Raw genomic sequence first — 26,081 nt, forward strand, 5'->3', positions numbered from 1 at the left:
TTTTGTTTTCTTTGCACACAAAAAGTGTTCTCATAGCTTTATAATATTATGGTTGAAACACTGATGTCACATGGACTATTTTACAAATCTCATCATTACTACCTTTCTGGGCCATAAACAGTGTCAGTTGCATTGTTGTCTATGTAGGGTCTGAAAGCTCTCCGATTTCATCAGAAATATTTTTATCGATGTTCTGAAGATGAACAAAGGTCTTACGAGTGTGGAACAACATGAAGGTGAGTAATTAATGACAGAATCACTGTAAATGACGGCCTGTTCCTTCGCAATCAAAGGACAAAATGTTGCATTAAAATCTTATATACTCATTTTTATCATGTTTTTTTGTTTACTTCTGACAGTTTGTCAGCCTCTGGCCAACATTCAGTTTTACAGTATGGAAAAGAACTGCAGTAGCATTCTTCGAAACATTTCATTGTGTGTTCCACAAAACATGACAGACCAAACACAAGAAATTCTGAAATTCATGTAGTTAAAAAAAAAAGTAAACACACACACACTCACACACATATATATATACTTAAGTTGTTATACTGATAATTTAATTTGTAATAGCAATTTAATGTTATCTGCATATGTGTGGCCTGGGTTAAAATGAGCAGTAATATTAGTATTAAGTCAGCAAACATATTGCATTTAAATGCTTTCCAGCTAATTTTTTAGTGTGCAAATATTCGTATTAAGATAAAACACAAACCCAACATACTTTGCAGGCATTTGATGAAAAGAAATGGAAAAATTAGTCCCCGAACAAAAGTAGCAGTGAGTATCTTGTGTGGTCACCAGCTGCTTTAAGCACCTCAGTGTGAGATGTTACCCCACTCTTTCACCCAGAAACTTGCAAGTTCTGGAGGGAAACCTGGTTACATTTTGATACTTTGACCCTGCAAGGATGATGGCATGTTCACACAGGTGATCATCAGGGACCATGGGCATCTTATATCAGGATTTTAAAGGTCAGTAGAAAGGTCTCTTTATTATCCTAAGTAACCGTGTCTGTGATTGACTATTAAGGACTACTCCACAGTTGCATGAGCAAAAATTACTATGGTTCATTGAACAAGCATGAAAAAAAAAATCTTTTCAATAAAGCCCCTGTTGCTGAGTTATATATGTATGTAGTCAGTAATCTAAACAATGCGAGAGAACAGAAACAGAAATATGGGTCATGTGTGTTTGAGGGGCTTTGCTTTTGAGTTAATTTGTGTTTACCAGTGGTAATCCAGCATGACTAAAGCCAGTGAAGCAAAGAGATGCAGAAAAGATAAAAGCTTATAAGGCCATCCCATGATTGTGACATCTGGTTTGTAGACTGTAGTTCACTCAGAAACATTAGTCATCAATTCCAGGATATGATAAAGTCACATTTTGTCATCCCTCTCTCCCTCATTTGCCGGGCAGTTTTTAAAGCCAGTGAGGTTGATGGAGTCCTGCATGCCATGCTGAATGTGAGTGGCTCTGGTGGGGGTGGGAGAGCTGGGTGAAGAGGGGAATAATGAATCTTTCTTCCTCATCCTTTCTGTAACCCATATTATGGGTCCAGCTTCCTCCACCAGCCCTTCGAAAAGAGCCCCAAAACTTTGGCGGATACGAGTGCAGAAGTTTGGACAGCTAAAAGTGTAGATAATTGGGTTCAATACAGAGCTTAGGAAGGAGAAGGTTGTCAAGACAGGCAGGTACACCTCCACAAGCTCCACAATTTCTGTCTTGTACTGAGCCGTCACCTCCAGCAAGCAGAAGACGTGGTAGGGCACCCAGCAGAGAATAAAGGTTGCAATCACTGAGGCGACCATCTTCATGAAACTCTCAGAGAGTCGAACGCTGGTTTGTCTGCCTGATGAAGATAGGCTGCGGAAGAATTTCAAGGATCTCACTTTGCCATTGCTCACACCCTGTCGTCGACTCTCAAGCCTCTTTCTGCGAGCTCGCAGTTCAAGAAAAATGGAAGTGTAACTGATGGCGATGACAATCAGAGGTACGACAAATGCCAGCAAGACTTTGGACACTGCCGTCGCTGCCTGACGCACCTTACAGTCTCTGTGCAGTGTGTTTGAGGAGGAATAGAGTGCAAAATTGTGATAGCAGAGTTTGCGGCCATCCTTCTTTTCCACAACGGAACGGAACATGAAATACGGAAGTGCATTAACCGCCGCCCAAGCCCATCCTAGACCACAGATCTTCCACGCTGCCGACACTGTACGATTGTTCTGAGTCCAAACCGGCTTAGTCACCAACAAACAACGGTCCAATGATATCACAGCCAGTAGGAAGGCAGAGACAAACATGTTGAGGAAAAAAATGGAGGCCTTGGCTGCACACAAAGCGCTGCCCAACTCCCAGCTGTGGTTCATCAATAGGTAATGAGTGAAAAGCGGCAAGGTTAGTGTGGTTAGGAAGTCCGACAATGCCAGATTGAGGACCCATACTGCAGCAACCGTCTTGCGACGAAGACGGAAACCAAGCACCCACAGCACCAGTCCGTTTTCCAGGATCCCCAGAGTGGATACCACACCGTGGATGCTCACCACTGCCAAGTTCACACCAGTGTCTTTGTTTAAGGTGTGATTGCTCATTGTTTGCAGAAGAGGGCAGTGGAGCTCTGAGGTGGATGGTGGGCTGAGGGTGGAATTAGGAGGGAATGAGGAAGTCATTGCTGTCACAAAAAAAGAGAAAGAATATTAACATATTTTATTACAACCTTCTGCAATGAAGCATAGATCAATGAAACCTTTATTATGTGTTTTTTTTTAAATGTGTGTGTCGGTGTGTGTTTTTTCTTGAAGATGAAAATCTGTAGGACCTTCAGCCAGGTGTTGTATTACATCCACGCTCAGAAAAAAGGTACAAAAGCAGTCATTTTGATGGTACATTTTAAAAAGGTATGCCTTTGTATGTATAAGGTCTATATTAGTACCTAAAAGATAAAAAAGTGTAAATTTGGAACAGTTACCGCCCCAGTGTCAGCTTTCGTACCTTTTTCTGAGAGTTTGGGACCTGCCAATTGTTTTAGCTTTTTGGAAAATTTGTGAAAGATGTCTCTTATGCTCAACAAGTCCAAATTTATTGGCAAATAAAATACAGTAAAACAGTAATACTATGAAACATTAGTACAGTGGGATATAAAACATCACGGTTAAAACTGCAGCTTTTTGAGATTTAAAACTTAGCATGATTTGTTTGCATAAAAATTCCCTTTATAATAAGACATCTGTTTTGGAATTTGAAAGCAGTGACATTCCAAAGATTATGGTATCTGCCAAAGATTGATGAAAAAAAGAAAGAAAACATATTAGGCTGCCAAGAGACATCCCTTAACATTAAAGGAGCTGCATGCATGTGTGGAAAGTAATGGTCACTTGCTGCATGTTGCAATAACATTCTTTATTCTCCATGTCTGTGGTGTATCATGCATGAAGAGACGGAAGCTGTTCACCAAAAAAAAAAAAATGATTTGAGTAAACTACACTGAACTTTTGAACCCATGATGGAGATGGTGGATCATGCAACAGATGCTTCAGAAGAAGAAAACCTGCAATCATATATATTTCATTTTTACACATAAAACTTTTTGTTTGTTACTGGTTTCAGTATTACATTAAATCTGGATCTGACATGATTTTACTAGGATTCCTTTTTTCTTCTGATAAAACAGGGGCCATTTTAACAGGGGCTTGTAGACTTTTTATACCCACTGCGTATTTTAAACTAGCGGTTTTCTCTTTAAATTTCTTTTAGAATGTAATTTATTGCTTTGTTGCATTTTATGGCTGAAAAACAGAAGATTTCCTAATGCTTTCAAAAAAAAAAAGAGGAAGAATGTTAAAAGGAGTGAAAAAAACAAGCAAATAGGAGTTGACAAAAGTTAAGCAATCTCAGTCAACTTTACGTCATTTGTAATGAACCGCCTTGTTCTCTTAAGTCTGTTAGACTGTCTGTGAAACATCACACTTTTCATCCAAGACAAGGTACGTTAAATCTTTTTCTCTATTTAGGCATGTGCATGGATGATCGTATAAGTGTTTTGAGTAACAGCATTTGTCTGCATTTTGTTTTATCTTGTTATCAAAAAAGAGCAGTAAGGACCAAGACTTGCCAAAATGTAGTGAAATCTGAACAGTGGTGGACGAAGTACACAAATCAAGTACTTGAGTAAAAGTACAGATACATATAATAAAATATTACTCCAGTAAGAGTAAAAGTACTCCTTTTTCAATTTTACTCAAGTGAAAGTACAAAAGTACTCGATTTTTTATGTACTTAAGAAAAAAAAGTAATGAAAGATAGATGTTTGCAATTTTATATAGGCTACTTAATTTAATTTTATATTAGCACATATTTTTTATAATCCTACTTCTCAAAATACCTGGGATTTTTTCCAAAATAACCCCTATATGGAGTCAAGATATATTTTTGTTGTTGATATGGACTACGCTGATGAGAGTAATGTTAACTGTGAAGCTTACACTGTGATGTACCCGAGAGAAAACAGAGATTACCATCTGATCTTCACCAGTAAAAACAAAGTATTTTAAAGCTTGTTGTTTTACAGAACATCAAAGTTACAGTACAGACCAAAAGTTTGGACACACCTTCTCATTCAAAGAGTTTTCTTTATTTTCATGACTTTGAAAATTGTAGAGTCACACTGAAGGCATCGAGGGCTATTTGACCAAGAAGGAGACAGATGACCTGGCCTCCTCAGTCACCGGACCTGAACCCAATCGAGATGGTTTAGGGGTGAGCTGGACCGCAGACAGAAGGCAAAAGGGCCAACAAGTGCTAAGCATCTCTCGGGGAACTCCTTCCAGACTGTTGGAAGACCATTTCAGGTGACTACCTCTTGAAACTCATCAAGAGAATGCCAAGAGTGTGCAAAGCAGTAATCAAAGCAAAAGCTGGCTACTTTGAAGAACCTAGAATATGACATATTTTCAGTTGTTTCACACTTTTTTGTTATGTATATAATTCCATATATAATTCCACATGTGTTAATTCATAGTTTTGATGCCTTCTGTGTGAATCTACAATTTTCATAATCATGAAAATAAAGAAAACTCTTTGAATGAGGTGTGTTCAAACTTTTGGTCTGTACTGTATATATGACATGATAATAAGGCCTGAAGTTAGGAAGAACATTTTAAGGAAAATATAATTATATTTTCATAATGATTTTTTTCCTTCTCAAACCTTGTCTGTGGTTTAAAAACACCCCTGGCCAAACGGGGTGCATCTCTTCCCACTTTGATAATTACTGTAGTTACCATCACATCCTTTCTTTTCTACCCAGGTGTAATATATATATATATATATATATATATATATATATATATATATATATATATATATATAACAAGCTTGTTAGCTAGACAGTTAGCATCAGCTGACAATATTTACTTATTTTCAGTACGGTCATGAATAAACATTCATGTCTGTCTACTCGTCTAGTTCCCTCTCGAGAACGGTCTCTCGACATGGCGTTAACGCCTTGGGGACTCCCTTCCTTCCTAACCTACCTGAAATCCTATTGCACAACGCCAGTGAAGTTGCAACTCTCACTGGCCAACTCTCACTGGCCAATGCCAGCCAAGATGGCAAATGTGGGCGGGGCCTCGCCACTATATATTGTGCCGTCTTTCAATTATCCTACGGAGACAGCTGTTGAGAAGACGCAAGAAGGCGGATTTCCCTCCTGGCGTTCCAGCATGTCGAAAGTTTGCACGCTGTGTTCAGGGCCTATCGAGGCCCTAGACAACCACGAGTTCTGCATCCGTAGCCTGGGCCTCACCCATGCGGAGGCAGCACTCAACGGGTCAGGCTGCCCACACTGCAAAGAATTCTCAGTGCGGGTGCTTAGGGCCCGAAAGAATATCGCCCTCAGTGATTTGACAGGTGGGATGACAGCGCAGGTGGGCGATCGAGCGGAATGGCGCAATTCACCTCCCCCCTGCTCTCCAATGTGCTTGGAGGAGGATCTTCAACCTGCTGCTTGAGCATCGGAGATTATTTCATTCGGTGCAGCGAGGGACAACGATTTCGATGAGGCGCTGTCCCTAACGACGTCCGAGAAGGACTGGGCCCGCTCTCCAGAGGAGCGCTCTGAAGTGGAGGGACACGGTGCATTCCAGGATGAACTCGTCCGGATTCTCACTAAGGCCGTGAGTGGTTTAGGCTTAGAGTGGGAATCCCCCGACAAACCAGCTAAGAGCAAGCTGGATTCTTGAAATCCCTGGACGAGGGCGGGTCGGATCCAGAGGCGTTTAAAGATTTACGCGCAGCAACGGATTTCGCTCTCAAAGCCACAAAGAAGACGGCCCAGGCGATCGGGCGGAGCATGGGCTACATGATTGTGCTCCACCGGAACCTGTGGTTTACTCTCACTGAGCTGAAGGATGCGGACAGGAGGGCGCTGCTCAACGCTCCTGTATGTCCATCTGGCCTATTTGGAGATGCAGTCGAGGCTATCGCAGAGCGTTTCTCAGAGGCACAGAAATACTCTAGGGCGATCAATCACTTTCTGCTGCGCCAGGCTGCAGCACAGCCTTCTGCGCACAGTAGATTCTCATCTACTTCCAACCTGCCATCGAAGCGCCAAAACTCCGTGGCAGAGGACACCGAAGGAAAGGTGTCACGGGTTCAAGAAAGGCGGGAACCGTCCCGGGGGAGCTCCTCCGTCAGATCAAAAACCTCGTTCCTGACGAGCGGGTGCGGAGGAGGAGAGCGCTGAGCGGCGGCCCCGCTGCGAAGCGTCTATGATATTCTTACGAAGTCCCCTTGGCCGTTGCAGGCGACTACGAGAATGTCTGTGTTGTGTATGTTCAAAAAGCAATAAAGTCTGTGACACCCTCACAAAAAGAGCATTTTTCTCCTCCCCCAGTGATAACGGTCTTACAAACAGCCATGAAACAGTCAATAGAACCGGGCTCACAGCTTCCCCGTGTATCTGGCAAGGCTCATGCCCAGGTGTCAGGTGTCAGGTGTCGGACCTACGCAGCCGCGGCTTGCTCTCGACATCTCGCACACACGCACATGCGTGTCATTCAATCATTCAACAGGAGACTCGCGCACCCCGCTGATCGGCGAAGCACGACCCTTCCTAACACACATCGCTCCCACTCGTCCCGTGAGTTTTCTGAAAACAACCCCGGTACACAGCAGCGTCATTCAGAATGCAGAGGGCGAGGCGCTTCGCCCTCTGTGTCTTTTTGCGAGCACATGGCGATCCATTCCGGGCATTTCGGTTTGGTCACGGAACGTCATAGAGAACGGCTACATGCTTCAGTTTCGAAAGCAGACCACCCTGGTTCAATGGCGTGGTCATGTCGACGGTTCCGGCTCACAGCGAGCTGGTTCTGGGACAAGAAATTCTCAATCTCCTCGCAAAACGCGAAGAAAGGTTGTGTTCTCCATCCAATATTAGACCTGAGACCCGTCAACCGTGCGTTGTACAAACGCGCTTTCAAAATGACAATGCTAAAGCAGATACTGGCACAGATTTGACCCGGAGATTGGTTCGGTGGACCTGAAAGACGCATATTTTCATATCCAGATCGCCCCTCATCACAGGCGCTTTCTGAGATTTGCGTTTGACGGCATAGCATATCAGTTCATGGTGATGCCATTCGGGCTAGGGCTTGCGCCCCGTACGTTTACAAAATGTGTGGATGCATCACTTTCCCCTCTGAGAGTGAGCGGAATGCGCATACTGAACTATTTGGATGATTGGCTGATCTTGCCACATTCAGAGGATGTGCTCAACGGCCACAAACACGCTCTGTTATGTCACCTGGAGAGTTTGGGTCTCTGTGTGAACGTACAAAAAAGCGTGTTACGCCCCAGCCAAACAATCATGTATCTAGGGGTGCAGTTGGTCTGGCTAACAATGAGGGCGCGTCTGAGCCAGGAGCGTGTACAACATTTAATGTCCGCTCTGAACGCATTCAGACTGGGCCGTCCCGTAGCACTGAAGGAATATCAGAGGCTCTTGGGGCGGATGGCGGCGGTCGCGACGTTCTGTCACCTCGGTCTACTCTATATGCGCCCACTCCAGTTATGGCTGAAAACGCAAGTACCGAGAAGGGCGTGGAAATTGGGCTGTGCCCCCATTGGGGTCACTCGCAGGTGCTTAAGCATGCTGAAACCATGGCAGAACCCCGACTTGTACCAGCGCTGCGTCCAGATGGGTCTGGTCACGCGGTGGAAAGTGGTCACAACGGACGCGTCGACGACGGGCTGGGGAGCTCACTGCAATGGCTTACCGGCCTCGGGCCACTGGACAGAGTCTGAGAGAACGTGGCACATAAATCGTCTCGAGCTGGGAGAGGTTTCTTTGGCCCTTCAGAGTTTTATGACGCAAATCAGGGGGTACCACGTGTTGATTCGCACAGACAACATGACGGTGGTATCGTACATAAACCGCCAGGGCGGAGTACACTCGAAAGCCCTGTACAGTCAGGTAGCACGCCTTTTACTGTGGGCCGATCAACATCTGCTCTCCATTCGAGCAGCGCACGTTCCGGGATGCCTGAACAGTGGCGTGGATATGCGTCAAGAAACGGGATTCCTCACGGAGAATGGAGACTAAACCCTGGGACAGTGAGGCTAATCTGGGAACAGTTTGAGAAAGTGGAGGTGGTCCTGTTCGCGACAGAGGAGAACACGCATTGCCCTTTGTTCTTCTCGCTGTCGCGCTCACCCCTGGCCGGGATGCACTCACAATGTCGTGGCCGAATGCCCAACTGTATGCATTCCCCCTGCTAAAGATTTTGTCACAAGTGCTGCACAAAATCAGAGAGGAGAAAGCGTCAGTGCTATTAGTCTCTCCATACTGGCCGAACAGGCCTTGGTTTCCCGATCTTCTAGAAATACTAATGGCTCCCCCGTGGCCGATCCCGCTGAGACGAGCTCTCCTGTCTCAGGCAGATGGCTCGATATGGCACCCCAACCCAGAATGGTGGAAACTTCAGGTGTGGATGGTTTGTGGGAACCGGTAAACCCGGGTTTGTTGTCTCACCACGTGATGTACACGATTACGGAGGCGCGAGCCCCTTCTACGAGATGCCTGTACACTTGTAAATGGACAGTCTTTGAGAGATGGTGTGAATCGAATGGTTGGGACCCGGAAAGCTGCCCTGTGTCTGACATTCTGGATTTTCTGCAACAACGAATGGACGGTGGCAGTATGCCCTCTACGCTTAAGGTTTACGTTGCAGCTATCTCAGCTTTTCACGCTGCTGTTGACAGGCGCTCAGTTGGGAAACAAGATCTAGTGATCAGATTTTTGAGAGGTGCGAGAAGACTAAAACCCTCCCGCCCCCCTACAATGCCATCCTGGGATCTGGCTCTGGTGCTGGGAGCACTAGCCCTCCCGCCATTCGAGCCACTTCAGTCTGTCGGCTTGAAGGAGCTCACGCTTAAAACTGTGCTGCTGCTCGCCCTTGCGTCGTGCAAGCGCATGGGGGATTTGCAAGCGCTCTCTGTGAATGCGGACTGTATGCAGTTTGGACTGTATGCAGTTAAATCTCTCTCGACACCATTTAGAGGGCAAGTGGTGGATCTTTCTGCCTTCTCTCCAGAATCGGAGATTTCACTGGACGGCTCCGAGTCAGGTGTTGTGCCGGTGAGGGCTTTACCCAGTGAGAGTTGGCCAGTGAGAGTTGCAAATTGATTTCAGGTTGGTTAGGAAGGAAGGGAGTCCCCAAGGCGTTAACGCCATGTCTCGTTCCCGTCTCTCAGGGAACCAAGGTTACGACAGTAACCGGAGACGTTAATCCAAACAATATAACATTACTGTTGATAAACAATATAAAACAGACGTCACATAGGACATTTTAATAAAACTGTTAACATTACGGCAGCGGGGAATTTGAACGTGCATTAGTTATTGTATTTAATCTGTGTTATTTGAAGTTTTTTTTTTTTACCTAAAATTGATGTGTCTGCATCGTCTGCACTTGAGCATTTCAGTGGGCTTAAAAAGATCACTCTTTACAACGGATTTAGTTCCCAAACAACTGACAATTTTGACCTAAATATGATTTTCAGTTACAATTATTAAACCAAAATGTAGACATTAATAACTTACTTTTAGCAACATCAGACGCACGTGCACTCACAAGATCTCCTGGTTCTTAGTTCTGGAGACTTGCACTAAACAGTTCATTTGAATCAGCGAGTGGTCGACTCCAGAAAAGCTGCAATCCATAGACAGTAGGCTGCAATTGGATCATTCTAATTCGTAAACGAATCGTTTGGTGCGATTTGCAATCCAATTTAAAAGTATATTTTCAAAAGACTCAGTTCGTTCATGATGAGTCAGACACCGCTTCTGCGTGTCGGAGCACTTGATATATTATAGGGAGTAACGATATGTTTATAAAATGTAGTGAAGTTAAAAGTACGATTTTATGCTTTGGAATGTAGTGAAGTAAAAGTAAAAGTTACTCAAAATAAAACTACTCAAGTAAAGTACAGTTACTTGAAAAATGTACTTAAGTACAGCAACGAAGTAAAGCTACTCCATTACTGCCCACCACTGAATCTGAACCATAGTTTATCAAGAGCACTCATTTTCTAATCAATATAACAGTAGTTTACAGTGTCTAAACTAGCATATTGCTTAATAAATGTGCTCAGATTTAGATTCATTTAGTTTCACAGTGTGTTAAACAGGAATGTATCTCACACTTACATAACAATTGGTGTTTAAGCAGAAATGATGACTGCGCGATGTCTACCGTTCGTTTATCCTACATCATCCATTCATGTCAAAGTTGTCAGTTATTATTCCTCAGGAAAATCTTGGTGTTGAGGATATAAACCTACTAGACTTTCATTCAGGAATGGTAATGGTTCTCATTGTTCCTTGAAAAAAGTAGATTACGAATGGGAACATGAGCATGTCAGTGCCTGTCCGACAATTCCTCTGTAACAACAACATTTACTTAGAAACATGAAAAGGGCAGTGGGAAGATGAAAGGCAGTCTTAGAAAAAAAGTGAGCAATCGGTTTCATTTGAATTATAATGTAATGACACAGATGTTTACTCATCCAAGACTTAAGGATGGGTCTTCAGAGGAAACCTCCTGAAATACAGAAAAATACAGTGGATAAAATATTTCATTTTGTGTAAAAACAGATGTCCATGTTCATCAGCATGATTTGAGAATGTTACAAATAGCATCTTTTGCTTCACAGAATTTTTTTTATTTAGGGCAGAATCTGTAATCCCCATGATATTGCAAACCTGTATGAATTTATTTATTTTTCGGAGCACACAAAGATAAATTCCTGTCATATGAGGTCAAATAGCTTTGCCTGAGGAACAGACTAAAATGTAGTCATTGTTCACTAATAACTTTAACAATCAATATTGAAAAAAGAGCAAAAAACAACAACTTTGTGGTATTTCATGGCACCTTTGAGTCTTGATTTTTGTCTGCCTTGATTCTTCTTCTCTTTATTATTATTATTATTATTATTATTATTATTATTATTATTATTATTATTATTATTATTATTATTATTAAGAGATCAGTGAGGATGTTCTTAAAGTCCTTCTTACTATTTTAGTTGATCAGTATCTTGTTACTGTAAAAAGGGAATTTCAGACATATTAATCTTTTTTGTGCCATATTTGACAGTAATACTGTAAAATATGATTTTAAATTATCTCTTGTATTTTAATATATATATGTATTGTAATCTGTCTGTGTGTGTGTGTGTGTGTAAGGTGATACTATCATATTTCAAATAACTTTTGTGAAAATAAAACGTCAAAATATGGGGGAAATACTGTTCCAAAGTGTTGTATTGTCATTCAGTGTAAATATCTGGACTTTGATTTTGCCATTACATCTTTAAATAAACATATGAAATACCAGGTTAAAACATTATGTTTTTTTTTTTGCCATTTTCAATTAAGTGTTGGCTTTCTTATATTAAAAGGACTATGTCTTATCAGTTACAACCAGGGGACTTTCGTCCCGGAAATGCAGTTTATCAGAAATCATTCAGTGTAACATGAAAAAGAAGCCATTCTGAAATCATATAAAAAACTGACAGTCATTCGACTGTCTGTGACATCTTCAGATGGCACCCTGAAGATTGAGCAGTGCTGCAAAAAAGTGCATTTATTGCTCTTAAAAAAATTTGAAGTTACAAAAACACATTTCATTCAGTGAAATGCCAAAAATCATTTTGTTAGATGTTTTGAAAAATAAGTTGATGCTGTGAATAATTGTAATCAACTTTACTAGTCAATCGCATATTTGAAATAGGTGGCCAGTTGATTGCCTAATATTTTTGTCATTTAATGCAAATTCCATGTTACATTGTCATGATTTGGTCATTGAACTTCTGTTTATTCGCCATCAGAGGTCATCATCCACAGCACAGACTCTCACACTACACAGTACTCCCTAGACTACATTTCCCATGCTTCATTGCACCAACCACATTCTCCAGATAACTATCACACACAGCTGCCACCAATTACACACACAGCACAATCATCAGACACACTTTATAAGCACTGGACTTCCTCTCACACACCGTCGAGTATTGTTCTGCATACATCCCTTTCCTAGCAATTGGTGTGATACCAAATTATTCCTTTGTTTTCATTGTGTTGTTTTAGTTTCTTGTTTTCATAGTGTTGTTTTAGTTTCTTGTTTTCTTAGTCTTGCCTTAGTTTCTTTATTTCATAGTCTTGTCTTAGTTTCTTGTTTTCATAGTCTTTTCTTAGTTCCCTTGCCATTCTTCACTCGTACTGCGTATGGGGAAAAGCACCTTTTTTCCTTAATACTGAAGCCTTTTTTCAATAACGCAGTGCAATTGCACTGCAATTGGTTTAATCTGTAAACTTTTTTAAACCGATGGCAGCGCTGCATAGCTGCGCGAGCCTGTGGCGATGCAACGTGCCAAAGCCCGCCAAAATGGGGGGAGGGGTGGCTATATAAGCAGTCAAATCGCCAGAGGAAATCAGATCTCACTCCTTCAGCGACGACTTCACTTCGCTGGGTCCCGACTGAACGCCTTCGCAGGAACGAGCTCTCACCGTTGAAGAGGCACAAGAGGTGATTCTGACCCCACCCACTTGACGTCACAAGAGCCCATCGACGCTAGAGCAGGGATGGATGACGAGCTTCTCCGTATCCTCTCCAAAACTGTGGGCCCCCCCCTAAAGAGCCGACGCGCAGCAGGCTGGATGAGTGTTACCTGCCGGGACACCGCCAGGCCCCCCACCAGCGCTCTGCCCCGTTCTTCCCTGAGGTTCATGACGAGCTGACCAAGTCATGGCACGCCCCCTACGCACTTCCTCTGCAGCTCTCACCTCAGTAGACTGCTCTCAGGAGAAGGGCTATGAGCAATTGGCGCGCCTGGCTGTGGGGTGGAAAAGCAAAAGAGCCCTTTCTTCCAAGCCCTGCAGGATGACCTCTGCCATGGCCGACAGAGCCTACATTTCTGTGGTTTTCATGGCCATATTGCAAGTGTTCCGGGCAAAGCTACTCCGTTCCCTGGATGAGTCTAGGCCTAATGAACTTGCTTTACACAACCTCTGCAGCACCACGGATATGGCCCTGCACGCCACGAAAGTCACGGCCCAGGCCATCGGATGATCTATGGCAAACCTTGTTGTGCTGGAGTGCCACCTCTGGCTCAACCTGACGGAAATAAAGGAGAGCGACAAAGCAGCTTTCCTCGTTGCCGCAGTCTCTCCATCCGGTCAAGAAACACAAATGATTCTTTTTTTTAAATATGTTTAACAATATTTTTTTTTGGTATATAAATAATGTTAATGACATTTAGTGGGTTTCTTCTGTAAATCATAGGGAACAAAAAATGTATCAGAAAAACATAAATCCCAGTTACAGTTAAATTACACTATTAATGTATCACAATATTATTACTGTATTACAATTTTGTTGATTCTTGAAACACCTTTTCCTCTTTCACCCATATATGAAATATATTGCAATAAACATTTGTTGTTGTTATTATCAGGGTTGACATTTTAAAGGATCCTTTGATAAATAGGAAGTTCAAAGATTTTACTCGGTTCAAAGCTTTTTACTCTGCCACTGCCAATAGTTCCTCTATTCACAAAGCAGCACCCGGATAGACTAAAATGAAACATACCTTTTATGAAGTTTGTTTACTGTGCTCCCACAGAGCATCTTCTTCAGGTGATCTTTAGGTGTCCCTCAGTTTCTTTCTTCTGTCTCATTTCTTCTTGCTCTTCACTCTCTTTTTTCCAATCCTGTGTCTCTTACATCATTTGTATGTAGTTTTGAAGAGGTGGGGTCTATCACAGTTGAAGAACAGTAAAAAGCTGTAGGTGTAAGTGGGATCTTTGTGTTTTTCTGTCACATGACAGTTCATCTATTCATAATTATTATATTTTGTTTCGCCTACAGATAACAGCTGTATGTATGTATTCAGATTGTATGTCTTTTAAATGTATGAATAGTGCTGAACAATACATTTGAATTGTTTTATTAGCAATTTGAGGCCACAGAGGAACCAAATAAATAAATAAATGAGCAGAGACAATGAAAGGTTTGACAAAATACAGACAAGATAATCACCACAGTAGATTTAAAACTTCTTAATGTGTGAAAATCTCATTACCTTGCTGTAACATGATGGTATGGCTTATTTTTTGGCTCACATCCTTAGATCTTTTAATTTAAATTATCTGAGAGACATGGTCATAGTTGCTGATATATAATCACTGAATAAGACAATAATGATTGACTTTTTGAAAAATGAGGTAAAAAGAGCTGAGCAGGGCGCGATTCAACAACCATGTGATGTAAAAGACAGGTTGAAATCTGCCACATTTGCGAAAGAAATGTATATTTTGTCAACCTGATTGATAATTGGAACTAAATTGCTCCTACATTTGTTTTTATTTTCAGTTATGTAAGGAACTTCACATGAAATAATGAAAAAAATAAATCTGGTTACACTTTAGAATTCAGCTCGGTGGAACATTGGCAAAAACTGTATTTTCCAAAAGTACTATTCATTTATTTATTTTAATAAGGACCATTTTTGTACAAATTTAAATAAAGTAATAGTATAATACAAAAGTAAATTCTGATTCAATGATTTAATTAAACCAATTAAGGTTATATGGATTTCCTCATTGCATCCTGGCAAGTCTCAAGATAATGTATGAATCTCATTTAACCTGTTACGAAATACAGTCAATAATATTACTGACTGAGCAATTTACTGAACTTTCAGGGGGGCTCAGTGTTCGAGAACAGGTCTGCTCTTATTGCAGAATGTGATTGTTGTTTCTATAGATTATAATAAACTGGGACGAGGCTCATACATTCATAAAGTAAATGAAAATTAATCAATGCAGAATTTTTATATGTATGGTCAAAGGTGGATTTGACCCAATATAAACTTATCTGACATGCTTCAGACCAGAAACAGTTAAGTCGTAAACTCAGTTTTATTACAGCTCTAGTTTTATAATAACAGTTTTGGATGTTATTTCACAGTTGATGTTGGCTATTATAGTAATGATTCATAATTTTGTTTTTGTGTGAGATGTAACAATATTTTAAAGGCAGCCATGTCTTAATAATGTAATTCCTCCATTGTGGTTAATCATTTGCTGCGGTCTGATTGCATGACAACTTCTGACCACTCTGAGATAAGACATTATATATACTTGTCATCAGAGACTAACAAGGATCCACAATTAAGGGGAGATACAGGAGGAAAAGAATCAAATTGCAAGTTGGTGTAAGGTAAGAAGGTCTTATATTTTCATATCATATCATATCATATTAGATCATCCTTTTCTAATGAAAGTAATAGTTTACTTATTTATATATATATTCATATATTCATATATATATATATATATATATATATATATATATAAATATTCATATATATATATATATATATATATATATATATATATATATATATATAAATATTCATATATATATATATATATATATATATATATATATATGTATATATATGTGAGTTTGTGTTTGTGTGAGACCCTGGACCACAAATAAGTCATAAATCACTGGGGTATATTTGTAGCGATCGCCAACAATACGTACTTAATTATGTATCAAAACTTAATTTTAGATTAGTAATATGCATTGCTAAGATTGATGAAAATTTCTCTTACATAGTTATTTTCACATATCAGTAACTAGTACTGTTGCACAGGCCAGCTTTACTGAAAGTTAATATTTGTTCACTTAATTCAGGTGATCATGAAGTTATTGGTGCCCATCGTGGCCCTGATCGCACTAGTGGTGTCCAGGGTGCAGGCATTTTATTCAGTTGGGGAAAACGAAAACACCCATGTGACCATTACTCACAATGCGGTAATGGCGAAGATCCGTGAGGTGTGTGAAGCAGTGGCTGAATCAGAAGGAAGAGATTTCAAACCCATGGTGAGTTTGTGTACAAGCAGAGGCATAAAACAGCACTAGCATGAAAGCTGTGCACTTGAATATGAAAGACATATGATAATAATTTTTCTAAACTATGACACATAATTGAATTTCCCACTTTAACTCAGAACTCATCAGCAGAAGAGCTGCTGCATGCGTGTCTGGGCAGAGCCACAGGTGAGGTATCGGGGGCCAAGTTCAGGACAGCACTGAATCAGATCTACAAGCAGAATGGCTTTGTGGACCAGGACTTCATGAGCAGCGCACCACACCACTTCAATAATGAGGCCTTCAAAGAGGGTCGCAACCTTATCATTCAGGGGATTGTAGCCATTAAAGCGAACGTCCGCACCGACAACTTTCAGTCTGCCCGAGAAACACTGGGGCGAGTGTGTCACACACTGCAGGTCAGCAAGAGGGAGATAAGTCAGAATAAGTGACATTGCACAAGTATATTGCCTCAGAATTGCTCACGTCAAGTCGAGCTTTTTTGTCTTTCCGCTACATGTGTGGGCATACAGTGGAATGAAATGTTGTGTCTCGCACGACCACGGTGGTAAAGAAATAATCATAAATATACAACACTAAATATAATAACACATAAATATAATCATAAAAATACAACACTAGAAGCAAGAACAATTTTTAGACCTACATAGCTTACTTTTTCTGAAGCGGTAATCTTAATATACCCTTATGAAACAAAAATATATCGCAGTATATTGGAAAATATCATGTAATATATTAGGCATATATTCTTATATATATTTATTTTTCCCAATATATTTCAATATATTGAAAGCGGCAATCATTTGTATATTTTGCAATATATTATATAATATATGTATCATCAATATATTATTAAATGTATTCAAACATATAAAATATTAGAAAACAAAAAGGGAAAAAAATATATTACAATATATCACAATATATTTTAAGAAATGTATTGGTAAATATATTTTCCTTTCGTAAGGGTACATAAACTAGAATAGTTGACTATACATACATATAACCTAAGACAGACTACACAAGTACTTTACATAACTGTGCATGATATTGTGCAAAAGAGTTAAGGTTAAGATGGAAGTAGTGCGATATGATTTGTGGTGCATTCACAAGTAAATATTTGTGTTATCTTATTAAGTCCTTGTAACATGAATTTACAAGAAATATAAGAAAAATTCTGGTGGAGTGGTTTGGACGGTATTTGATCATCATCGTCTGTCTGGAATAAAACAAAGAAACAGAACAAACTGAGACAGACTAAATCCAGACTAACACATCTCAAAGATGCTTCAAGAAACCTACCAAAAATATGCCAAAAATAACGTCATAAAACTTCTATTAACTGAATTAAATTAACATTTGGTGTGAACAAAAATCTTACTAGATTACAATTAATGGCAAAATGAATGTTTGTAAATGTAAACTGTTATTTCCTACTGAGACACTACAGCAAAAGATAGAAATAACTGACTTAAAACCATTTTTAGCTGGTGAAAATACTAGTGTTTTAATAATTGTGGCCACCACTGTGTGCGAGTATATATATGTATATAAATAAATAAATAAATGAATATAAATATATAAATTATTATTTTAATAAATATATATATATATATATATATATATATATATATATATATATATATATATATATATATATATATATATATATATATATATATATTTTTTTTTTTTTTTTTTTTTTTTTTTTTTTCAGGATTTTTACAGCCACAGTAACTGGGTTGAATTAGGTAACCAAAGTCCTTATGCCAACCTCATCAGTCCGGGTCTCAACATTGAGAGTATTACAGGTAAATAAAGCTATGGGTGTGATTTATGAGAGAGGGTCATGTAAAAAAAAAAAAGAGATTACTCCATTTTTTTGGTGTTTACATGTCCAATGTTCATGTGTAATAGCTCTTAATAATCAATATTTTTAATGAAAACCGGAGGTAAGTAAACAGATTACTTGGTGCTTAACTGATTAGAGTTTATACTTGGGAGTACATATCATATTATGTGAGATTAATCTATGTTGACTGTTCCTAAACAGCAAATAAGTCAATTGAGTGCATGACTGTGATTTGCATGTGTATGTGTTAATTAATGTGCAGACATTGAAATGCCAACATGCAGTGACTGTGCCAGTGGTACCTGTCCAAACCAGCTGCTTCCGGCCATTCTGAATGGGAAGTACCTCACTTCAGGATATACAGGCTTGTTCTCCTCTGTAAAACCTGAAGGTGAGGAGACATACCTAGATATATGGATGAGCAAACATACTGCAAAAAAAAAGTTGAACTCAAAATGTATTAGCAACTAGTTACTAACCTAACTTTACAGTCTTGGTTTTGTAAATCCTATTAACTATGTAAATAGATTAGCTTTTAAAAAAACAATTCATACCCAAATGAAGTTTTGGTGTTCAGCCCTAGTATGGGTAAGCAACTGAGCATGGACTTTTTTTCAAATGACGTTGTAACTAGGATGTTGTCGGATGTTGTAAGGTTGTGGCAAACTGGCACATTTTTTCTTTCATTATTACATCATTCAGCAAAATCTATTTGATATATTGTGTTCATGGGGTAAGAAGTGGCTTCAAATTAAGCAGTATCCAAATTTTAAAATTTGTTGTGAAAAAAAGAGTTGCTTTTCATATAAGTAACTCCAGTTATTTTGTTTCCCATGTATTGACTGACAGCTCTAGTATTGCCATGTTGAGAGAAATCGTGAGAAAGTGCAAGTCTTCAAAATCAATAAAAACAGTCAAATGCAAACTCAGAATATTAAACAAACATTTAATAATTAAATGTGTTAAATAATACAATATAATTTATGTATTTAATCCCATTTTATTAATCAATGTCTTTGCTACTGACCTTCGATAATCCAATTCAACACTTATAAGTAAAAATGATGCATTATTTTTCGTAAAAAGTAACTAACTTAATTACTTATTAGGGAGTAACACAATAATGTAATCCATTACTTTTAAAAGTAACTTTGCCCAACACTGCTCTTATTAGTCTTTTATGTGTGTAAAAGGAAAATGTAGCCATGGTGGGGAGACTGATCTCAGCAGTAGCCAGAATCCTCGAGGTGGGATCAGTAAAGATGAGAGCCATCCCTATAACGCTAATCTACACAGGGATGCTGTGAACCTGGCAGCTGAAGCCACAATGGAGCTGCTAGAGGACATCCGTGGAGCTATAGGAAACCAAAACTACCTCCGGTATGGAGATAGACTCCTCCTAAAGGGATAGTTCAGCCCAGAATGAAAATTCGTCCAACTTCTACCCTACCTCGAAGAATCCTAGGTGAATGTGACTGTCTTCTTTCAGAAAAATCCATTCGAAGTTATAATAAAAATTGTCCTTGCTCTACCAAGCCTTTCAATGTGGGTAAGTGGGTGTTTGTTGTCAACAGTACAGAAGACGTGAAATAAAGTTCACGGATCTGTAATAAAACATCCCTCACACGGCTCCGGGAGATGAATAAAGGCCCTCTGGAGCGACATCCACCTGTACATCTTCTGGTTCCCCATCTGTAAGAAAACATCCCTCACACGGCTCCGGGAGATGAATAAAGGCACTCTGTAGCGAACTACGCAGCACTGACTTACTACGACATCCACCTGTACGTCTTCTGGTTCCCCACAGTCAGCCAATCTGAAAAAAAGGTGTTTATTGCATTTGAAATCTGGATATTTATTTTACAAAAATGCATGGATTCGCTACAGGGGGCCTTTATTCACCCCCCGGATCCATGTGAGGGACATTTTATTACAGATGAGCGCACTTTATTTCACGTCTTCTGTACTGTTGACAACAAACACCCATTTACTTCCATTGAAAGGCCTGGCAGAGCAAGGATAATCTTTAATACAACTTCGATTGGATTATTCTGCAAAAAGAAAGTCACATACACCTATAGGAAGCTTCAACAGTGAGTAGAAGTTGGACGCATTTTCATTCTCGGAAGTGAACTAACCCTTTAAGACAAACCTTCTTAAACTTTTAAGAGATTTGCAAAGAACTTACAAAGTTACAAGTTGTTCTCTTAACAACCGGTTCTCTACACCACTACTCAAATGCTTGAGGACAGTAAAAAAAAAAGAAAAAAAAATCTGTTTTTGAATCCATTAACCAAAATATTTCTCTCTTTTTCCTCCCCCATCAGGCTGATGGGTATTGCGAGATCTGCAGTGCTGGCTTTTGTGATTGACACCACAGGCAGCATGGGAGACGACATTGCAGAGGCCAAGAGAATCGCCTTCAGCATTATTGACAAAAAGAAAGGAACTCAAGATGAACCATCTGAATACATTCTGGTGCCGTTTAATGACCCAGGTGAGTGCAAAAAACAGCATATAGCACATAAAAATATTAAGTAAAATTATCCATTTTAATTTCAATTTATTATAGGTTTATTTATTACCAACATTTGTTAAATTATCCTGTAAAAAAAATAAATAAATAATAAAAAAAAAAAACATGCATTGCTGCCTTAGTATATATCTTAGGAAACATAAGCAAAACGAATCATAATAAAGGCTTTGTGATATGGTGACTTAAAATATCACCTTTGTAGGTAGCTCACTAGAATTTGAAATAGGGCAATGATGTATTTTTTCAATCAATTATGGCAAAAGTGAACAGATTTAGTCTAAATGAATATAAATCTAAATTATTTACTGACCAAATATGTATATATTTTCCATTAATTTGTAGACTTTGGACCGCTATTAAGAACCACAGACCCAGCTGTTATGAAGTCAGAGATCTCCAAGATCAGCGCTAATGGAGGAGGAGATACCCCAGAAATGTGCCTGTCAGCACTTCAGGTACTGTGTTTTATTTGTGGACTTTCAGCCAATCCTCTCAATTGTCAAATGTGAATACTGCCAATATAATTCCTAATTAGAACTAAGAAATATTAGATAATTGAGCAAGGAGGCCACCCTCTGTTTCTCCCACAGTTGGCTCTGACAGGAGCTCCTTCCTCCTCATATATATATGTATTCACGGATGCTCCACCTAAGGATACACACTTGGAGAATACCATAAAAGCCCTTGAGAGCAGCACCAAGTCTACAGTAAATCTATCCATTCTTGTTTCACATGCAGTCCTTGCCATCAAAATGTTCAGCAGCCCTCCATCAGTTTCCCACTTTTCCATCTCTTGGCCTTTCTTTTCAGGTATCTTTCATGCTGACAGCATCAAGCAGGAGAAGAAGGGCATTGAGTGCATCGTCACAGTTTCAGATGTATTATGACATGGCCTTGGCCTCTGGCGGTCAAGCCATTGAGGTCTCCAAGTCCAGCATCTCTCAAGCTACGGCCATCATTGTAGACACCTCTAGTTCAGCACTGGTATGATCAGTGTCTTATAGTCTTTTCACAATTGTAAACATCTCACAAACAAAACAGTTATGATAGCTCACTGACAAAAATACAAACAAAATTGCATTTTCAAAAAACTTTCTATTATTATTTTTGTTTGCACACTGTTTCTTTATCTATCAGGTGACAATTCTTCAGTGCTCTAGGGATCCAGGACGTGAAGAGAATTTCCCCTTCTTACTGGACAGGTCTTTGTCCAACACTATCATCTACATCACAGGAACTAGCCTCACGTTCAACCTCCGCAGCCCCACAAGTAAATTCGGAGACACCTTGAACTAAAACTAAAATACTAATATTTTTGTTCTAACCAAATTAAATTTTCATGATAAAAAAAAACAAAACAAAAAAAGAAAATAAACAAAACTAAATAAAAAATGTACGACTATAATAACCCTAACAAGAATGGATTGTATTATATTGTGTTCAGCTTCAATATAAGATATCTAGGTAAGTTCTAACTTGCTTCCAGGAGTGACTCAATCGAACACTGTTGTCAACGGACCTCTGGGAACAATTCAGACAGTGGGAAACCTGCAACGAATCCAATTAACTGGAACAGAGATGGGCCTGTGGCACATTGACATGACGACAACACGGCCCTACACCATAAAAGTGATGGGTGAGCCATCATGTACTTATATGATAAATCAATGCAAAGCCAAACATAAAATCTATTGCCAACCTGTTATGAGAAGAATACAGATAAAGTCCTCTCATGAAGCTCAGGCATGTTGGGTCTTTAACATAAACTATGATATTATTTAAAGCATTAAACTACAGTGTTAAACCAAGCTGATTGGTTCATGTTGGACACGCAGCCAATGAGTTTGCTACTTTACATTTGAATGGATGGTTAGCATTTGCTTGAGTTTGCAGAGTTCCTCTGAAACTCTCCACCTTCCCCAACTCCACCTGTATAGATCTGCTACATATGCTATTTGTGCAGCAACAGTATATCTAATACAGCACCGTATCAACAGCAATATCAGCAATAACCTAAAATAATAGCAGTGTTCCTGTAGCTCAACTGGTAGAGCACTGCGCTAGCAAGCAAGCAAGCAAGAGCTAGATTGGGGGTTTGATTCCCCGGGAACACATGATATGTAAAAATTGATAGCCTGAATGCACTGTAAGTCGCTTTGGATAAAAGCGTCTGCTAAATGCATAAATTGTATTTAATTTAATTTTAATTCAGTAACAAACAACAGCAGCAGCGTAGCAGATCTATTCCACCAAGACCAAATACATTAACATTGTCATATCCATTACCATGATAAAATCTTCAAAGAGTCATGATAAAAATGTAATTGTTCTTTAATAGGCACCCAGAGATGGATGTTGAGAGTATTTAGACCCTTTTTTGCCTTTCTAATTTTAAACCTTGTTTTACAGGTCAGAGTGCGATTACATTCATCTACGACTTTGTGGAGGAGTTCAAAGGTCCCCATCCTGGATTTGCTGCCATTGATGGGCGGCCGAAATCAGGTTTAAACGGTCGCCCTGTTTAACTATTAAACAATTCTTATTGAATGATTTGAATGGAAGTGTAGGGCTACAGATATTTTGCTCTTTATTTAGGCTCACCGGTTAAGCTGCTGCTAACACTGACTGGAGAGAAAGGTCCAGAGGCTCTAGAGCTGCAGGAGGTTGCTCTCATGGAGGTGTCTGGGGTCAAAGTGTCTAAAGGAACCACTGAGAAAATGGCTAATGGAGATTACCTGGTTACTGTGAACGAAGTGCCAGAAGGAGAGTTTGTCATAAGGCTGAAGGGAAAAGACAAGACCTTCACCAGCCTGTTCCAGAGACAGACCACCACACTGATGTCTCAGTCTAAAGTCACCATCAAGGTACAGATGGCATTCTTCTTATTAAAACTTGAAATTAAAAATTAATTATATTTGTGGACTGTGTTATTTAGCTTATTTAAGTGTTGTGCTGTTAGCTTAACAACATGCTAACATAAACATCTATTGAAATAACTAACTAACTCGTGGGTCGAGAAAATCAGTAATTTCTAAGTTCCCATGGCCATTATACTTCCTTACGAAGGCAGTAGTTAGCTATAGCTAGTTGTTTAAACAAATGTAATTTGTATTCTAATGTTATTTTCTCTCCATCTACAGGCAAGAGCAGACAGCTCCATGCTACCAGGACAAGTATTTAAACTCAATTTTACTGTTACAACCAAGGGAACCAGTGGCACCTACACAATTCGTGCAAGGAATGACAAAAACATCCCTATGAATCATCCATCAACGTAGTTCCTTCACTTAGTTCTCAAATCACTCAGTGATGATTGACATACATGCTTTAACCAGCTTTTCTTATCAAGAACAAAACTCAGTGCTACTATTCTGTTTCTTTGCCCTCACAGGCTCAATCTCGTGAGTGGCGGCAGTGCTCAGGGGACTGTGTCTCTCACTCCACCTGGTGATACAGTCTCAGGCACAGATGTTACGCTAACCATCCAGGCAGAAAGCCCAGGAAGAAGTGATTCTAACTATGCTGTCCTTCGCCTTTCTGTTCTCTCCAAGGTAACCTCAAGAGGTTTCAGAATGACTGACGAAGCATTCTACTATTGTGAAATTTCCATGGAAAAGAATGTGGGCTTGGAATATTTTCATGTGAATGTTATTTCAGTCTTTTCAGATTCTCTGCTGATTTTGCACCAGTGGCGTTCCAGCATAAGAAAATGGACAGTTTAGATTTCAACATGATTTCCATGACAGCCAATTGTTTCATAACACAAAACAAAACAAATTGTGTTTGACTTATTCTGAATAAATTCTGCCGAATTTCTATCCATCAAAGAATCCTGAAAGAAAATGTATTATGGTTTTCACCATTGCTTATAATAATTATACAGTAAATGTTCCTTGAACTTGAACAGCAAATCAGTAGATTAGAATCATTTCTGAAGGATCATGTGACACTGAAGACCGGCGTAATGATGCTTAATTGCCATCACTGGAATAATTTACAATTAAAAATATATTTAAACAGAAAAGTTATTTCAAATTATAACAACATTTCCAACACTATTCTTTTTACCGTCATTTTAATGAAATCTATATACCACATAATTCAACACTAAGCTGTTGTTTCAACTAACCTTTACTGTTTCATGCAGGTTACTGACTTCACACCTCCAAAATGTGAAATCGTCAATGTAAAGGGTATTTGCGACTCCTCCTCTTGCAACTCATCAAACTGGGAACTGTCTGTCAACATCACAGACGGTTATGGAACAGGCATCGAGAGCATTTCCATCCAGCAAGGAAGTGGAAACTTCACCCAGAGGGAAGTGTTAGACGGTGTGATCGTGGTGATGGGTCTGTATGAGGCCTCATGTTGTTCACCTTCTGTGACTTTGTCTGCAGTTGACAAGGTTGGGAACGTGGGCAGATGCAGTAACACCATGAAGTCCAACACAGGCTCGCGCCTTGTTAGCATGTCCCTCCCTCTGTGGGCATCTCTGCTTTTATACACTTTCTTACCTGACGCCTTCCCTATGTAGTGAAATGGAGTTCATCCATTCAAATACACAGTCAAACCATTATTTTATGCCAATATAAATGTAAAGCATTCTTAAAGCTCTGAAATTTCAAAGCATTTCATCATAATCAACTGTAACTCACGAATCACCTGTTATTTTTATTATTTGAAAAGTTATAATCGTCATTTTTTTGTCACATACTAGTTTTGTGTATGATCAGTACAAATAAATGTTTTACAATCCACAATATACTATTTTCTACTCAAATATAGATCTTTATTTTAGTATATTTTGTGTAAACATATAATGTCACATATATTTTGAATATGAAATTATATCATAAATTGGAATGTGTACAACGTTCAATGTGCTTGTATGCTTGCCTAAAATGAAAATATACTTTTTTTCCATTTACAATTCTTCACAGTGTGTTTCTGCTCCTCTTTTGCTTTTCATCTCTATGGCAATTCATGCAAGTTATTTCAATCTTGAGCTTTATAAACGGCGCGTTAGACAATCTGTGGTATCATACACTGACACCCAGTGGCTGATATGATTTTTTTCTTGTCTGCATCATACTAGTACAATTCATATTCACATATAGAATATTTCTAATACTATTTCAAGATAAACTGTGGAGCAAACAAACTCAGTTTACATAGGTATCATTTTACAAAATGCCACCCAAGGTGTTTTATTTATATTTATAGTAGG

General features: G+C 39.3%; 2 protein-coding genes across 2 annotated transcripts; one reads left to right on the forward strand and one right to left on the reverse strand.

Annotated features, from left to right (window-relative positions):
• LOC113075361 (prostaglandin D2 receptor 2-like) lies at positions 1-11,172 on the reverse strand. Its single transcript, XM_026248064.1, has 2 exons — positions 10,706-11,172; positions 1-2,671 (listed from the first exon to the last, which is right to left on the reverse strand). Exon 2 carries the CDS (start codon positions 2,667-2,669, stop codon positions 1,380-1,382), a length of 1,290 nt encoding a protein of 429 aa, XP_026103849.1. The 5' UTR covers positions 2,670-2,671; positions 10,706-11,172; the 3' UTR covers positions 1-1,379.
• Positions 3,894-25,787, forward strand: LOC113075358 (von Willebrand factor A domain-containing protein 7-like). Its single transcript, XM_026248060.1, has 18 exons — positions 3,894-3,983; positions 15,717-15,785; positions 16,269-16,457; positions 16,586-16,864; positions 18,184-18,277; positions 18,581-18,709; positions 19,512-19,698; positions 20,646-20,815; positions 21,197-21,309; positions 21,445-21,561; positions 21,665-21,838; positions 21,992-22,124; positions 22,341-22,490; positions 23,264-23,356; positions 23,450-23,718; positions 23,995-24,128; positions 24,246-24,405; positions 25,002-25,787. Exons 3-18 carry the CDS (start codon positions 16,275-16,277, stop codon positions 25,386-25,388), a joined length of 2,772 nt encoding a protein of 923 aa, XP_026103845.1. The 5' UTR covers positions 3,894-3,983; positions 15,717-15,785; positions 16,269-16,274; the 3' UTR covers positions 25,389-25,787.
• The last annotated feature ends 294 nt before the right edge of the window (positions 25,788-26,081 follow it).

The sequence above is a fragment of the Carassius auratus genome, unplaced genomic scaffold (genome assembly GCF_003368295.1).
Source record: "Carassius auratus strain Wakin unplaced genomic scaffold, ASM336829v1 scaf_tig00016895, whole genome shotgun sequence".
Classification (NCBI taxonomy): domain Eukaryota; kingdom Metazoa; phylum Chordata; class Actinopteri; order Cypriniformes; family Cyprinidae; genus Carassius; species Carassius auratus.

Coding starts and splice junctions, on each gene's coding strand:
- LOC113075361 (XM_026248064.1), bottom strand. CDS start 2,669: ATGACTTCCTCATTCCCTCCTAATTCCACCCTCAGCCCACCATCCACC.
- LOC113075358 (XM_026248060.1), top strand. CDS start 16,275: ATGAAGTTATTGGTGCCCATCGTGGCCCTGATCGCACTAGTGGTGTCC. Junction 21,839..21,991: donor ACACCTCTAGTTCAGCACTG/GTATGATCAGTG, acceptor TTTATCTATCAG/GTGACAATTCTTCAGTGCTC. Junction 24,406..25,001: donor GCCTTTCTGTTCTCTCCAAG/GTAACCTCAAGA, acceptor TGTTTCATGCAG/GTTACTGACTTCACACCTCC.